At 41.9% G+C, this 16423-nt stretch overlaps 1 protein-coding gene across 2 annotated transcripts in view; it reads left to right on the forward strand.

Annotated features, from left to right (window-relative positions):
* LOC121297967 (E3 ubiquitin-protein ligase RNF123) overlaps positions 1-16423 on the forward strand; it is a 159067-nt gene that overhangs the window by 125433 nt on the left and 17211 nt on the right. The window contains exon 37 of one of the 2 annotated variants that reach the window (XM_041224620.1): positions 9926-10029. In XM_041224620.1, the coding sequence (XP_041080554.1) occupies positions 9926-10029 (104 nt within the window). The remainder of the gene's footprint in view (positions 1-9925; positions 10030-16423) is intronic. The other variant, XM_041224621.1, reaches the window with a different exon arrangement.

The raw sequence follows: 16423 nt of genomic DNA on the forward strand, positions 1-16423 counted from the left end.
GGCATAACCTGGACTCGAACCAGCGATCTCCGGGCTATAGGGCGCGTCCTGCACTCCACGCAGAGTGCCTTTACTGGATTTACTCGGGAGCCCCATAGCTGTTCATTTGCTGATACTGTTTTAAAGAAATTCGTTGAATACCATTTTGTAATAAACATAGTTGCAACTAAGAAGATACTATCATAGTACTACTGTGAAAATAAAGCACTTATGAGCAAATGTTGCAAGTGTTGCAAGTGTTGCAAGTGACCTTCATTCTGAGGTGAAATATTGGGAAGGTCTTCCAGTTGCATTTTTGCCAAGGTCTTCAGAAGTACCCTTCGACATTTTTAAAGATTTCTTTTTCACGCACCGTTTTGTGATACCGTACTCAGGTAGACAAGATTAATCGATCAGTTCTTTTTAACCGATCAAAGCCCACAGGTGTGATTTAATGGATTCAGTTATAATCACATCATTATATAATGCAGTGAGCTAGGCTTGGCAATCCGAGGCTTGTTTAGGAATGCAAGGCAGCTCCTCTCCTGTCAGACGGAGTTAGGGCTGCTTTTGTTTAGGATTACATTTCTTGCCACTTCATCCACTTTAGGCAAGGCAAGCATTCTAAATTTAGCAGCTCCTGCCAATTTCAAATGATGCGCCTCTTTGGCAGAGTAAATGCTTGCTGTTATTAAGAAATGTGCTTAGCATAAAAGTGTATTTTTAGTAATGATAGCAGTGAATAGATAGTGAGCACGTCTCGTCTTTCACAATGTATAAGTGTGTTGCACAGTCCTGGTGCAGGGACACACACGCTGTGCACAGTTTACGTAGTGGTGCACAAACAGATGAACAATGAAAGAAGAGATTGCATCTGAAACGCATGTTGGATGTGATTCACGTTGGCAGTAAGCAGTAGAGTCTGTCACTGAGCTGGAAGTGAAATACTGGGGGCTTCGAGTTTTAAAAAATGGGACCACAAACCAGCGAAGTAAAAATGTAAACAAAGTGTATTTCAGCACAGCGTAGCCTGTTTTAATAGTTTGAAATATGATTTACTATATTAACCCTTAAAGAGCCTATAACTTCAATTTGAATGCGACCGTCCCCTTACCTTTGTATGGCGTTTGTAATCACTCGGACTGCTTCTGTTGCAGTCACTCAGACACTGGGGTTTTCAGAAGTCTGTATTAAGTGCTTTCTCCAGAATAGTAACTGCAGTAGTGTGTAAATGTATCAGAACATCTTAAGATGTGTCATTGATATCCTTTATATACCTGCTTGCATGACAACCTCTGGGGGTGAGGATTTCAATTTTCAGTCAGTAATCAGTGATATAGAAACAATAGGTACTCGTGTGAAAATGGTAGACCACTTTGTGCTTTAATTAGGCATCTTAAACAACTTCTAAAAAGTCTCATGCATTTTACCATGTGTGGCTCTCTGTTCCCTTTTTCTTACTATTTTAAATTACACGAATTGCACGTGCAGCCTGTTAGTCATCAATTCAATTACTAATTTGCCTATTATGACAATTTTCCAGGATTTTCAGTTCCAGTGGTTTGATTTCATATGCACAACACATGAAAGCAGAAGCACTGGGTGTTCTTATAAATGTGTACACCACTGTAGTCCAGATCACTAAATGCATTTGACCATGTGTGGTTATGAGTTCCTTTTCTCTTACGATTTGTAATGAATTGCATGTGTTTTCAAGGTGTAGAGCAATGGGCAGCTCTGATACATTTGCACTCTACTGGAGCTTCAAAGAATGGAGATGCTGTTCTATTACCTGCCTGTAACATCTAGCCATCTAGTGAGCTGCCACTTTGGACCAAGTTTCTTTCTGTTTTGATAGCACTACACTGGCACAACCCTTTAACTGATCTAGCCTGTGTCACGTATATCTAACCCAGGCAATTACAACGAAGAGCAGCTCCTGCACTCAGGGTAAATAATCTTAAATATCAAAAGACAGGAACTGAAACGAGAACCACTCATATGATTGCAAACAAAGCCAAGGAAACAAAAAAAAAACTTATTTGACTCTTTAATAAAGGAAGACATTATTTCACTTTCTGTCCTGATCATTTTTAAACCTGGTGAGTGGCTCTTAATGAAAACCGGAGCTCTCCATCCTCCAACGCTGTCAGCCTCTCCTTTCACAGCAAACCCTGTGGACAGAGACACAGCCCTCAGTCTCAAGACCAGTGGATCACACTTCAGTGTATACAAGTTGAGTACGGGAGGAGTATTTCAGCAGGCTGAGCGCAGCCTTGTCGAGCTTCACTTATCTCTGAAGGGCAGGGTTCCGCAGCGGTGAGAAACATACCAGCAGGAGTTCACAGAATTCACTTAAGGTCCTGGTGGAGCAAAATTAAACACAGGCGTTTACATTGCAACACACAAACATAAAGAAGGAGAGCATCCCAAACAATAATAGAAAAAAAAAAACTAAAAGTATGAAATAATAAGAATGCACAAATCTGTAAAGGACATTGGACCCCGTGGGATTTTTTGCACAAAAGGAAACAAACATGTATTACATTTTCATACATATACTTTTTATTGTTTCTTTATTTTCTGATGTTTGCAATGATTCCGAATTATTTCAAGCACTCAGATAATGGGCTGTTTTAGATATTTTGTGTGAACTGAGTTCAGGAGCTGCTCTTGTGTTTAGAGGTTAGGAACTAGCTCTTACTCTTTAATGACACTTGGCTGATCTAGCCTACATTACACATGCCCGTGGCAGTTAACTAGAACAGAAGAGCAGCTCCTGAACTCAGATCAAAGCACCTGAACACAGTACAAAATTAAAGAGCACCAACTTTGAGCCATTGCAGTAAGAACCACACACAAAGATTGCAAATGCAATTTCAAGCCTTAGCTCTGTAGAATGAACTCATTGTGCTTCATAAACTTAAACCTGATGAATAATGTTATGTTAAAATATTGAATTACATACCGTTTTATAGTTTTCCATATACTTAATGAAAAACTGAAAAATGAGGCATTAAAGAGGCTTGGTGGTCCAATGGTTAAAGGGCTTGGTACCAGGAGGTTTCTGGTTCAGTCCCAGCTCAGCCACTGACTCACTGTGTGTGACCCTGAGCAAGACACTTAACCTCCTTATGCATTGTTGAAGTTCACCCCTTAGTCTCTGCGAGTGGCTTTTCGATAAAAGCGTCTGCCAAATGACTAATTAAGAATTTTGAAATCTAACATGAAATACTCTACTGAAGTACATCCATTAGACTTTTGTGATAAATTTTGTAGTTTCTTTGATTACATAATGTTAAATAAAAGATCAAAATTCTGTTCATATATTTTTTATTTGTATGTCTCAGTCTTAAAATTCAGCAAAATGTTTTGCCATAGCTGGGTTTCCACTTATGCTCATGCTGCACTGTGAAGTCTCTCCTATCAATTAAGGGCATACAATTTTAGATAATTTCAAAATTAAAATTCAGGATAACATTAAACAATAACAAATTGCTAGCGGAAATGAAAAGTCTCTTTGGGGTATAAAACCCCTTCAAGATGATGCATTAGCCCTGTCTGCTAATTGAAACCCTTACTGAGCTCTACCTCATATTTAAATTAAAGTGGCGGTAGCTCTCAAAAGAACGTCATACATCTTATCTGTCACACTGTTCCATTTTTTGTGAAGTTCTGGAAGAAACCCACATTGTAGCATCTTTTAAAATATGATGTGTGCTAATACACAAAGTTACAGAAAATCTCTGCTTTGCAGTGATCTTGTACCTCACCTGGAGAGTATAACTGTCCCCACCCCTTCAACACTTCCATTCCTGTCGTTAACCAACCAGCTGCTTCTTGTATTGCCTCACATGCTTTGCAGGCAGTAACATGATGCAGAAGACACTGCTAAGGTGAAAGGACCCAGGGATTGAAAACAAAAAAAAAAAAAAAAAACAAGGCAAGGCAAGCAAACTGAGATGTTTCTTTAACCTAGAGTAGTACCAGATAGCATGTTTTAAAATGGGATCAGCATCTTTCTATAACTGCACATTTGAGATCTAAATAACGAGAGGAAGTGGACAACAGGAGAGATGAATGGAATTAGTTTGTTAGCTGCAACCCCTTATTAACAGAGGGGAGGTCTAACCAACCCAGACATTCTCCAAACAGGTTCACTCTTTATATAGATTGCTAGCAGTCCTTTATACAGTATGAGAAAAGAAAAAAAAAGCTTTGAGGGCACACTGTCTGCCTCTGGAAACTCTTTGTTTCACTGTCCATCTATTCTGCAAATGACACCCATCCCTGTGTGCTGAAGGAAGCTCCATTATACTCTATCACAAGACAAGTAAAATCTCTCTGCCATTCAATTTTATTGGGATTCGAAATCCTGTATTCCAGCGATAAACAAACGTCACCAAGGCCCCCATTTACAGGACAGCCTGCTGCTGAATGACTGGGAACTCGCAAGGAAAGCAGTGCTATCTGTTGTGGCAACACTTGTTTTAATTGTTCTTGTACCGGGTTTTTGGTTAAAATGTTAACTTTGCTTATTGTTATAATTGTAGCTCAGCCCGTTTGTGAACAGTAAAAGGGTTTGATAGTATAATTTTTAATGCTTTAACTTTCTCAATTATCAAATAAATAACACAAAGCTGCTTTTTAGTGAGTCCAGCAGTATGTCTGTGAAGTATGGCATGCTTTTCCTGGCAAGATAGATTGCAGTTTTATTGAGTCAAGAGACACAGTAAGCAAAACGAAAAATGGACAAACCTTCATTCTGTGCAAGAGAGGGGCAGATTTCATCAGGTGTGTGGCTTATGGTATAAAACTGGAAGAAAAAATGAGTTTATGCATCTTAATTTCAAGAGTTTGGATCACTGCAGCTCAAGGTATGAAATCTAATTATTGAATTCCTCCTGGGTGTTAATCTAAAACAATATTCACAGTGCATCACTTCAGAGAGGAAAGGCAGGGATGCTCCTAAGTGATCTGGACTGCATGTGAAATCAAACCACTGGAACTGGGTCTTGGATAATTGTCATAATAGGCAAATTAGTAATTGAATTGATGACTTTAACAGGCTGCATGTGCAATTAGTGTAATTTAAAACAGTAAGAGAAAGGGAACTCAGAGCCACACATGGTAAAATGCATGAGACTTTCTAGAAGTTGTTTAAGATGCCTAATTAAAGCACAAATTGGCCTATTGTTTGTATATCACAGAAGTTGAAATTCTCACACCCAGTGGTTTTCATGCAGGTAGGTCTATAAAATCTATAATTTACAAATCTTGAGGTGTTCTAATACATTAGCACACTACTGTACACCCCAATATTGCTTTCTAAAAGCATTGTAAAACTAATATGAAATATTCAGACACCATATATAGCAGGCAACTCTTATAACTGTATATAACAATGATAAGCAAATGTATCCCCACTCCAATATCCACACAATTAAGTGAACTATTTAATTGAATTTAATTCATAATTGAGATACTTAAATAAATGGTCACCTTGTTATGCTTTTTATGTTGCACCATTTTATATTGCAGTATTGTAAGGGTTTTATATTGCAGTATTGCAGTAGTGTTAGGGTATTATATTGCAGTGTTGTAAGGGTTTTATATTGCAGTAGTGTAAGGGTTTTATATTGCAGTAGTGTAAGGGTTTTATATTGCAGTAATGTAAGGGTTTTATATTGCAGTAATGTAAGGGTTTTATATTGCAGTATTGCAGTAGTGTAAGGGTTTTATATTGCAGTATTGTAAGGGTTTTATATTGCAGTAGTGTAAGGGTTTTATATTGCAGTAGTGTAAGGGTTTTATATTGCAGTATTGTAAGGGTTTTATATTGCAGTATTGTAAGGGTTTTATATTGCAGTATTGTAAGGGTTTTATATTGCAGTATTGTAAGGGTTTTATATTGCAGTATTGTAAGGGTTTTATATTGCAGTAGTGTAAGTGTTTTATATTGCAGTATTGTAAGAGTTTTATATTGCAGTATTGTAAGGGTTTTATATTGCAGTAGTGTAAGGGTTTTATATTGCAGTATTGTAAGGGTTTTATATTGCAGTAGTGTAAGGGTTTTATATTGCAGTATTGTAAGGGTTTTATATTGCAGTATTGTAAGGGTTTTATATTGCAGTAATGTAAGGGTTTTATATTGCAGTAGTGTAAGGGTTTTATATTGCAGTAGTTAAAGGGTTTTATATTGCAGTAGTGCAAGGGTTTTATATTGCAGTATTGTAAGGGTTTTATATTGCAGTATTGTTAGGGTTTTATATTGCAGTAGTGTAAGGGTTTTATATTGCAGTATTGTAAGGGTTTTATATTGCAGTAGTGTAAGGGTTTTATATTGCAGTAATGTAAGGGTTTTATATTGCAGTAGTGTAAGGGTTTTATATTGCAGTAGTGTAAGGGTTTTATATTGCAGTATTGTAAGGGTTTTATATTGCAGTAGTGTAAGGGTTTTATATTGCAGTAGTGTAAGGGTTTTATATTGCAGTATTGTAAGGGTTTTATATTGCAGTATTGTAAGGGTTTTATATTGCAGTATTGTAAGGGTTTTATATTGCAGTATTGTAAGGGTTTTATATTGCAGTAGTGCAAGTGTTTTATATTGCAGTATTGTAAGGGTTTTATATTGCAGTAGTGTAAGGGTTTTATATTGCAGTAGTGTAAGGGTTTTATATTGCAGTATTGTAAGGGTTTTATATTGCAGTATTGTAAGGGTTTTATATTGCAGTAGTGTAAGGGTTTTATATTGCAGTATTGTAAGGGTTTTATATTGCAGTAATGTAAGGGTTTTATATTGCAGTAGTGCAAGGGTTTTATATTGCAGTATTGTAAGGGTTTTATATTGCAGTAATGTAAGGGTTTTATATTGCAGTATTGCAGTGTTGTAAGGGTTTTATATTGCAATATTGCAGTATTGTAAGGGTTTTACATTGCAGTATAGCAGAGTGTAAGGATTTTACAAGCACACAGCATCACAGTCATGTAATCTAATAGAAAACACTCTGACGCAATGGTAGTGTGCAGATGGGAAATCAGAAATATGAACAAGAGCTTGTCTCCCTGTTGTATCCTTAGTTTCAGAAGCAACGCAGTCACATCCTGGTCTATTGCAAAAAGGTATATGCATTACTTTGTTAGAAAGATGATTTCTAATGTGTGTTTTATACATTTATAAGGGCCATACACTCTGTTTTGCATGAGTTCTTAAACCCCAATAACACATGCTGTGTGTTGTAACACCCCAGTGTACTTTGTTCTGCAGTCATATTATTGTTGTTACTTGCAACTTGCTATGGGTATAATCACATCACAGTTAATGTGGTCTTCTTATTGTTTATCATTTTCTGTATTCCGTCACATGCTAGTGACTTTTTACAACACAGACGTTTAAAGCACCCCTTGTGGCCTCGCTCTGAGACAAATGCTTTTAAGGGCGATATATAAAATAAAGTTTATTATTATTATTATTAATAATAGAGCTCTCTGACTTCTGTCTAGCATGCCCCTTGTAGCACCCTGTCCTAGTGGATGTAAGGAATATATCAGTAAGAAATGCCACATAAAACAATGTGATAAAATAATGTGCTATTTCTTGCATCTGTACAGGGGGCAATATATCAGAATAGACAGGATTTTGAGAGCCCTAGAGGCCACAGGGGCTTTAAGCGTCTGAGATTTAAAGAAACATCAGGATGTGATGACAGAAAATGACACAAATCCAAACATCAAGAAGAATACGTTAGTTAACTCCCATCCTTCGTAATGGATCTCCTCTAGTTAATAATACTGACATCAGCAGAAGACATTTACCTCTCAACTGGAGAGCTTGCTGTTTAGTTAAATGGTAACACGCTGGCCTTTGAACAGTGAGGTTAGCAATTTGCATCCAGCCCTTGCCTCTCAATTCGTTTTAGTGGACTGAGATGTCAAGCCACCTCACACTTATACCAAGTGGCTGTTTGAGACGTAGACCTAGTCAGTCTGTCTTGTTTAAAACTGTAACAAGAAACACTCCCAAGGTCATTTTTACAGTGATCTCCTGAAATGAAACACGTCAGATTGTAGTAAAGATGACTTTAATCCTTTAAACTCCGGTATATGGGATTTTGCCCGCCGTCGGGCCACTTACCTTTTGCTTTGTAGCTCCGACCAGGAACAATGATTCTTTGTTTGTTCCAAAGAAGAGGAGTCAGGCTTCAATTCAAGACCAAATTCGATGCGATACTCGGCCAAACAAGGATTTTTGAGCCGTGCGCACATCAACAAAAAACACTTTTGCCAATAAAAATCCGAAATTGCAAACAATGTTTACATTCTGTTATTCTGGTCATTTTTGGTGATATTGGGCTGAAATTTTGTGTGGAACTTCCCAACATATAGGACTATCATATAAACCTCAAAATTGATATACATGTTTTCGTGGTTTATTTTACAAAAAAAAACTGATAATTTTTGTAAGTGCGTATTTTTGGTTCTCATCTGCACTTTTTATTCTAGATTCCAATTGTGCTTTAAATTTTGATATAAATAACATGCTTCTAAGGACATTCATAAATGTGTTTTTTACAACGGAAAGGCAATTTGGCAACAATAGGCGAAAATTGCTTGGAGTGTAAAGGGTTAAAGAAGGACAAATGGCAGCATTAGTGAGAACACAAAACGGCCAAATAGAATGTCATGGTGCTAAATGTCCCTCCCCCGCTGCAGCGCTCCTGACCTCCAGAACTAAATGAATGTGAACACGGGGGCGTCACTGACACTCGTCAGGAAAAGAAAAGAAAAGGTTACATGAAGGACTAGCTTCTCCGGCACTGAGCTTAAATCCTGCCCCCCTATGAAATGGCACTTGTGTGTCTGTCCACAGGGCAGATAAAGGTCTGAGAGCAGGAGGGTGCCATATCCCAAAGGGTGTGATGGGGGCACAGTTGAAACAAGAGATTCAGAACCCGAGCTCCTGCTTCAACCCTGTCCCAAAGGGTGTGATGGGGGCACAGCTGAAACAAGAGTTTCAGAACCCAAGCCCCTGCTTCAACCCCCATCCCGAAGGGTTTGATAGGGGCACAGCTGAAAGAAGAGATTCAGAAGCTGAGCCCAGGAATAATTAATTCAGCAATTGCTGAAGCCTACTGGGCGAGGAGGTAGGAGCTCGCACATTGAGGTAGTTTCAGCAGTAATTAGTTGCCACCTGGGGGGCAGTGATCCATTAAAAAGGATGATGAATGGATGTTCTTAATGGCCTCCTTGCTTCCAGTCATCTCTCATGTAGTGCTGTTATGGTGTTCGTAGCCCCTTCTGGTTTGAGGCGTGTTCTTGGCTTGTTAGAGTTACTTTGAAAACTAGACTTCGGAATCTCAAATATGGCACTAGACTCTCTGGAGGTCTGGAATCATCTGACAGCTCAGCTCAGGTCAGGTCAGGTTAAGTGAAATGAGTTTGGTCAGTGGTCTCAAGCTATCCCCCATGAACTTTACTCCACTCACAAAACCACACAAGTTTGGCACAGTTGTTCATGGTATGCAAAGTGCGTTGCGGTTCTGATCATCATATACAAACCTAACAGTAACACTCCATGAATACAAACCCAATTCAGCACAACTGTCTGTTTCTGCTTGAGGTGCAGTCTCTTTGAAAGAGACCACAGAGGTCCTCATAGCCATGTAATAAGGTTCCAGAGTGTGTCGCATTATAGCCAAATGCAATCTGAAGCGTCTAAAAGCAGGCTGTGATAAAAGTTTGGTGCAAAATCAAGGCAGTTGTCATGTTTACCATGTAGAGGGAGGGGCACGATCAGCTCATAATGGGGTCCTATTTTTTTTAATCAGGATCCTAAAAAAAAAAAAAAAAGCATCTTCTAAAGTAACGCTGTTGTATCATCACTGTGTTGTATTGGTGGTGTCTCCCATGGTGACTGTGTGCCACTCTCTTTCTCTCTCCCTTCCAGACACAGATTACATCAGCCCAGAAGAGCAGCAGAAGGTGGAGAGGATGCTGTCCTTCCTGACTAAAGAGTCCAAGGAGGCTGCCGCCAGCGCTGCGGTGAGTGCTGTGAGTCACATCTGAGAGTGCTGTGTTGTGTACTCTACTCACATGGGCGAGTGCTGTGCTGTGTACTCTACTCACATGGGCGAGTGCTGTGCACTCTACTCACATGGGCGAGGGCTGTGCACTCTACTCACATGGGCGAGGGCTGTGCACTCTACTCACATGGGCGAGTGCTGTGCACTCTACTCACATGGGCGAGGGCTGTGCACTCTACTCACATGGGCGAGGGCTGTGCACTCTACTCACATGGGCGAGTGCTGTGCACTCTACTCACATGGGCGAGGGCTGTGCACTCTACTCACATGGGCGAGGGCTGTGCACTCTACTCACATGGGCGAGGGCTGTGCACTCTACTCACATGGGCGAGGGCTGTGCACTCTACTCACATGGGCGAGGGCTGTGCACTCTACTCACATGGGCGAGGGCTGTGCACTCTACTCACATGGGCGAGTGCTGTGCAGTCTACTCACATGGGCGAGGGTTGTGCACTCTACTCACATGGGCGAATGCTGTGTACTTTCCCCTACATTCTTTGATTCTCTAGAATTCATTATTATCAGATAGTATTCAAAGAGCTTTTGCCAGAGAAGAAAGATCTTTAGTTTAAAGTAGCCTTTCACATTGCATTCTTAAAAAGGCAACCAAATCAGATCTATTGAATGTTATATAATAATAAGTTTTTAGTAACAATGTATAGAGGTGATGGATTGTTTGGACAGAGGTTTGATCTTCTGTTACAAATGGCTCTACAGTATAATACCGGGCATTGAGATTTATAAATTCTGTAAGATTATATTTGATTCAAATATCAAGTGTGTCACTGTTTCATTGGCCCGTGGTCTGCTGTCTCAATAACTTGAGTAAATTTCAGTAAACAACTGAAACTTCTGATAGAACCATGAACCCTACTGAAGAGCAGTTTAATCGCAAGTTTGGGTTAATTTACTGCCACATATAAATTCTCAGAGAAATCTGTTACCAGCAGATAACTCTAGTTTGAATCTGTACTTATTTTTAATGACAGTGATTTTTACAAGGTATTGATATCTACTGTGGCCCCCTTTTTCATACGGTTTGTATGTCATCATCAACTACAAATGGCATAAACCCTGCCTAGGGTGGACCACTTCAGCTTTAATTAACCACTATATGTAGTGATGTTAGAAGATCACAGCTGTGTGTCTTGTGTTTTTAGATCCGGGTGATGTTAGAGGATCACAGCTGTGTGTCTTGTGTTTTTAGATCAGGGTGACGCAGAGGGATCACAGCTGTGTGTCTTGTGTTTTTAGATCAGGGTGACGCAGAGGGATCACAGCTGTGTGTCTTGTGTTTTTAGATCAGGGTGATGTTAGAGGATCACAGCTGTGTGTCTTGTGTTTTTAGATCAGGGTGATGTTAGAGGATCACAGCTGTGTGTCTTGTGTTTTTAGATCAGGGTGACGCAGAGGGATCACAGCTGTGTGTTTTGTGTTTTTAGATCCTGGGATGTTAGAGAATCACAGCTGTGTATCTCAGCCTCAGTATCTCTCAATTCATTTATAATGAAAAGCCTCAGTATCTCTCAATTAATGTATAATGAAGAGCCTCAGTATCTCTCAATTCATTATAATGAAGAGCCTCTGCATTTCTGAATTTCGTGTTTACAAACTTTTAAGCCCACTCAAGCACAATAAAATACCTATAGTATTTGTTACAACACAATCCATAACTTTTAAACCTAATTTATAGGATCAGGCTGGCCTTGGCTGTACTCTCTGTGTGTTTGCAGGGTGAGGATCCGGCTGGGCTCGGCTGTACTCTCTGTGTGTTTGCAGGGTGAGGATCAGGCTGGGCTCAGCTGTACTCTGTGTGTAGGATGAGGATCAGGCTGGACTCTGCTGTACTGTGTGTGTGTGTGCAGGGTGAGGATCAGGCTGGGCTCGGCTGTACTCTGTGTGTGTGTGTGCAGGGTGAGGATCAGGCTGGGCTCGGCTGTGCTCTCTGTGTGTGTGTGCAGGGTGAGGATCAGGCTGGGCTCGGCTCTACTCTGTGTGTGTGTGTGCAGGGTGAGGATCAGGCTGGGCTCGGCTGTGCTCTCTGTGTGTGCGTGCAGGGTGAGGATCAGGCTGGGCTCGGCTGTACTCTCTGTGTGTGTGTGCAGGGTGAGAATCAGGCTTGGCTCGGCTCTACTCTGTGTGTGTGTGTGCAGGGTGAGGATCAGGCTGGGCTCGGCTGTACTCTGTGTGTGTGTGTGCAGGGTGAGGATCAGGCTGGGCTCGGCTGTACTCACTGTGTGTGTGCAGGGTGAGGATCAGGCTGGGCTCGGCTCTACTCTGTGTGTGTGTGTGTGTGTGTGCAGGGTTAGGATCAGGCTGGGCTCGGTTGTACTCTCTGTGTGTGTGTGCAGGGTGAGGATCAGGCTGGGCTCGGCTGTACTCTCTGTGTGTGTGTGTGTGCAGGGTGAGGATCAGGCTGGGCTCGGCTGTACTCGGCTGTACTGTGTGTGTGTGTGCAGGGTGAGGATCAGGCTGGGCTCGGCTGTACTCTGTGTGTGTGTGTGCAGGGTGAGGATCAGGCTGGGCTCGGCTGTACTCTCTGTGTGTGTGTGTGCAGGGTGAGGATCAGGCTGGGCTCGGCTGTACTCTCTGTGTGTGTGTGCAGGGTGAGGATCAGGCTGGGCTCGGCTGTGCTCTCTGTGTGTGTGTGCAGGGTGAGGATCAGGCTGGGCTCGGCTGTACTCTGTGTGTGTGTGTAGGGTGAGGATCAGGCTGGGCTCGGCTGTACTCTGTGTGTGTGTGTGTGTGCAGGGTATCTGTGTGCAGGGTGAGGATCAGGCTGGGCTCGGCTGTACTCTGTGTGTGTGTGTGCAGGGTGAGGATCAGGCTGGGCTCGGCTGTGCTCTCTGTGTGTGTGTGTGCAGGGTGAGGATTAGGCTGGGCTGGCCTGTACTCTCTGCGTGTGTGTGCAGGGTTAGGATCAGGCTGGGCTCGGCTGTGCTCTCTGTGTGTGTGTGCAGGGTGAGGATCAGGCTGGGCTGGCCTGTACTCTCTGTGTGTGTGTGCAGGGTTAGGATCAGGCTGGGCTCGGCTGTGCTCTCTGTGTATGTGCAGGGTGCTGATGAAGCTGTGCTACTGTGTGAGGTGTATTCAGTGTGAAGGGCTCTGCTTGGTTAGCAGTGAAGTTTGTAAAATATAACCGCAGACATCGTGGCTGGAGTGTATCAGACCAAAGGGAGGCTGCTGAGTGTGTGTTTGAAGTTTACTTCTGAAGAAGCCCATATATGTGCCATATTTTATTAATACAATGGTTTGATGTGACATGCAGACATTATTGGGTGATATGATCTAAAGGTGTTCCGACCACGTCTCTATTTATGATTTGAAATGTTTATCTTTTGATTTTCATTAAGCTGCAAATTCCATTTTTATTTGTTCTTGTCCTTCACTTTCTATAAAAACAATAATAATAAAACATACACTTGTATAGCATCCATATATTTGTAACCATTGATTTAAAAATACTAAAAGAAACGTAATAAATTCAGTGACAAGCATTTCATCTAGAATTTCGACTAGAATCATTTCGACTAGAATTTCTCAAAGTCTTAGTATTCCTAAACACTTATAAGCCTCTTACGTCACAATAAAACTATAACAATAATAAAATAACACCATGACCCTGTAAAACCCTGAATAATAAATCAAATAAAACAGAAACAAAAAATGACAAAAACCCAAACCCATCCCACTCAGCCGAGAAGCCAAACCAGAGTAGAGAAGCCTGTTTTAAATGTGCACTCGCACACACAACTAAAGCAGCTATCTCTACCAGCTTTAGGCAGCGAGCTCAGAGTGTGTGAATACACTCCCCAGAAGTGTCTCGTATACCCTTGGTACAGCTCAGAAGCAGCTTTGTTGATGTTAGCTGGCGCCAGGGCACTTAGAGAGGTCAGAATGGCAGGAGCTTCACAAGCATTCTGAGTGCGTTCCAGTTCTGTTGCTGCAGTGCTGAGGTTGTTAGCGGTTTTCTCTACAGCTCAGTCTAACTAATCTTATGCCCTTTCAACTCTGTTGACTTTAACTGCTTCTATACTTTACCTTACCATTTCAATTCAGTACATCCCGATTTTGACCTTCTTAATGTGGAATTGCAGCTAGACTATTGGACAGAAACTGATAGCACAGGAGTGATTGGGTACCAGCAAGCTGCAGCAATAAGAGATTCTAGGGCGTTGTATTTGAAATGTATCTTCATACAATCAATTCAAGTGTAAAAAGCAAGCAAAGCTCACGACAAGTAGAAATCGTCTCGCCTGACTGCCCATCCTTTATGTAGCTCTGTTCTCCTCCTTTATAATTGCTGCTTTATTGGAGCGTCAAACACCATCATAAATCCTTCTGTGCTTTGCGTTCTCCTCCATCTGGACACTCTCGTGCACTGAGGCACTGTTTGCAGGAACACACACACAGACACATACAGAGACACACACACACAGACACAGACACACACAGACACACACTGTCTGTGTCTGTGAGTGTGTGGTGAGTGTCTGTGTGTCTCTGTGTTGTGTGTAGTGTGGTAGCATTGTGTGTTTGCTGTGCGTATGTCAACCAGTACACACTGTCACACAACAGACTCGTCACGAGAGTGTTATACACCAGGACAGCACACCAACGTGTAGCTGTGTGTGGAACATAGTGTACAAGAAAACACACAGAACCATGTGTCTGTGGTGGTGTGTCTAGTGGACGTGGTGGGTGTGAACACACAACTGGGCTCTGTGTGTGTGTCCACACACACACACACACACACACACAGACACACACACAGACACACACACAGAGACACAGACACACACACACACCACACACACACAGACACGCACACACATACACAGAGACACACACACGCTTGTTGGGCGTTGGTGTCTCTGTGCGCATGTGTCTGTGTGGTGCGTGCGTGAGTGTGTGAGTGTGTCGTGCGTACGTGTGTGTGTATGTGTGTGAAGGAACATATGTCTGCTGTGAAAGGGCAGGCGCACCTTGTCCCTGTGAGTTGTGAAGGACCCCTGTCACACAGACACTCACACCACATGCACACGCACATGCACACACACACACAGAGTACCTACTGTATACCTCTCCCGGAACAAGCTGGCTCATTTTTAAATAAAACTGAACCCAGTTCTTTGAAGCGCACTGTCTGGAATGATTAATCTCCTGCATAGCTCATGTTTCAGTGTGCGCTGCCATCACCTCACAATGAATTACCTGTATGTCTCGGGATTATTTAGATCACAGATTTGAAACAATACCGTTCTAATAAACATTTATCCCCTAATGATATGTTGGGTGAGTATCTTTACCTCTTAGGATGTTCTCTTGAGGATTCTGCATATTTGTGTTATCCAGGAGGACAGTTTTCCAATTCGTCAACTTTAAATGCAGATTGCCTATACAAGTTTATTCTTCATTTTACCTCAAAACATGTTTGTTTCGAGGCTGGTGACATCATCATTTCGACTACCAGTTTTCCAGGAATTATATATTTTTTTAACTTGCTGTGGGACATCATCAAATGCCTTATTGATTCCTATCCTTCACTTTTTCCAAAATGGAGCAGCCCTTCTGTTGAACCAGCCTTGTAGTTTTTAGTCACCATGTCCAGCTTCACATCAGCACAACCAGAGGGTGCTCAAGTGTAGACAAGCAAGTACCCATAGTCACTCACTCACACACACACACCACACACACACACTCAGGAGAGGTGCGTGTGTGGTATGCAGGTGTGGTTTGTGGTGTGTGTGTATGTGCGTGTGTGAGAGAGTATGTGGTGTGTGGTCGTGGAGCCCCCGCCTGCCCTTCCTCAGAGTGCCTGACACACAACACACACACACATACACGCACACACTCTCTCATACACCACACACCACACACGCATACACACTCTCTCACACACACCACAGACACACACACACACACACACCCACACACACAGACACCACCCACACACACCACAGACACACACACACACACACACTCTCTCATACACCACACACATACACACACATTGAATGGACCATCCAGAGGTGTCTTTAAAGTGGTTGCAGCTAATAACATAAACCGTACCAGTCATGCAGTTCCGTGCACTATATAGGTCTCGGTTGGCAGATATCAGGAACAGCTGATTTTATTTGGAAACAAGATATCTGGTACAACACAAGATATAAGAAAGTGCTTGTCTTCCCTTCCAGGAAATCTTGTGTCATTTCACCTAAGCAGGGTGTTCGGGTCATGCCTCTTACTGGACACAGCATGTCAGTCATTGGGTGAGGCGGGTTAGTTACTAACAGCAAAGAGCCCTGAAGTAGCGGTTTGCTGCCTGACCCGAGCCCAACGGGACCCAACAATGTATCAGG

Source organism: Polyodon spathula, chromosome 23 (genome assembly GCF_017654505.1).
Source record: "Polyodon spathula isolate WHYD16114869_AA chromosome 23, ASM1765450v1, whole genome shotgun sequence".
Taxonomy (NCBI): domain Eukaryota; kingdom Metazoa; phylum Chordata; class Actinopteri; order Acipenseriformes; family Polyodontidae; genus Polyodon; species Polyodon spathula.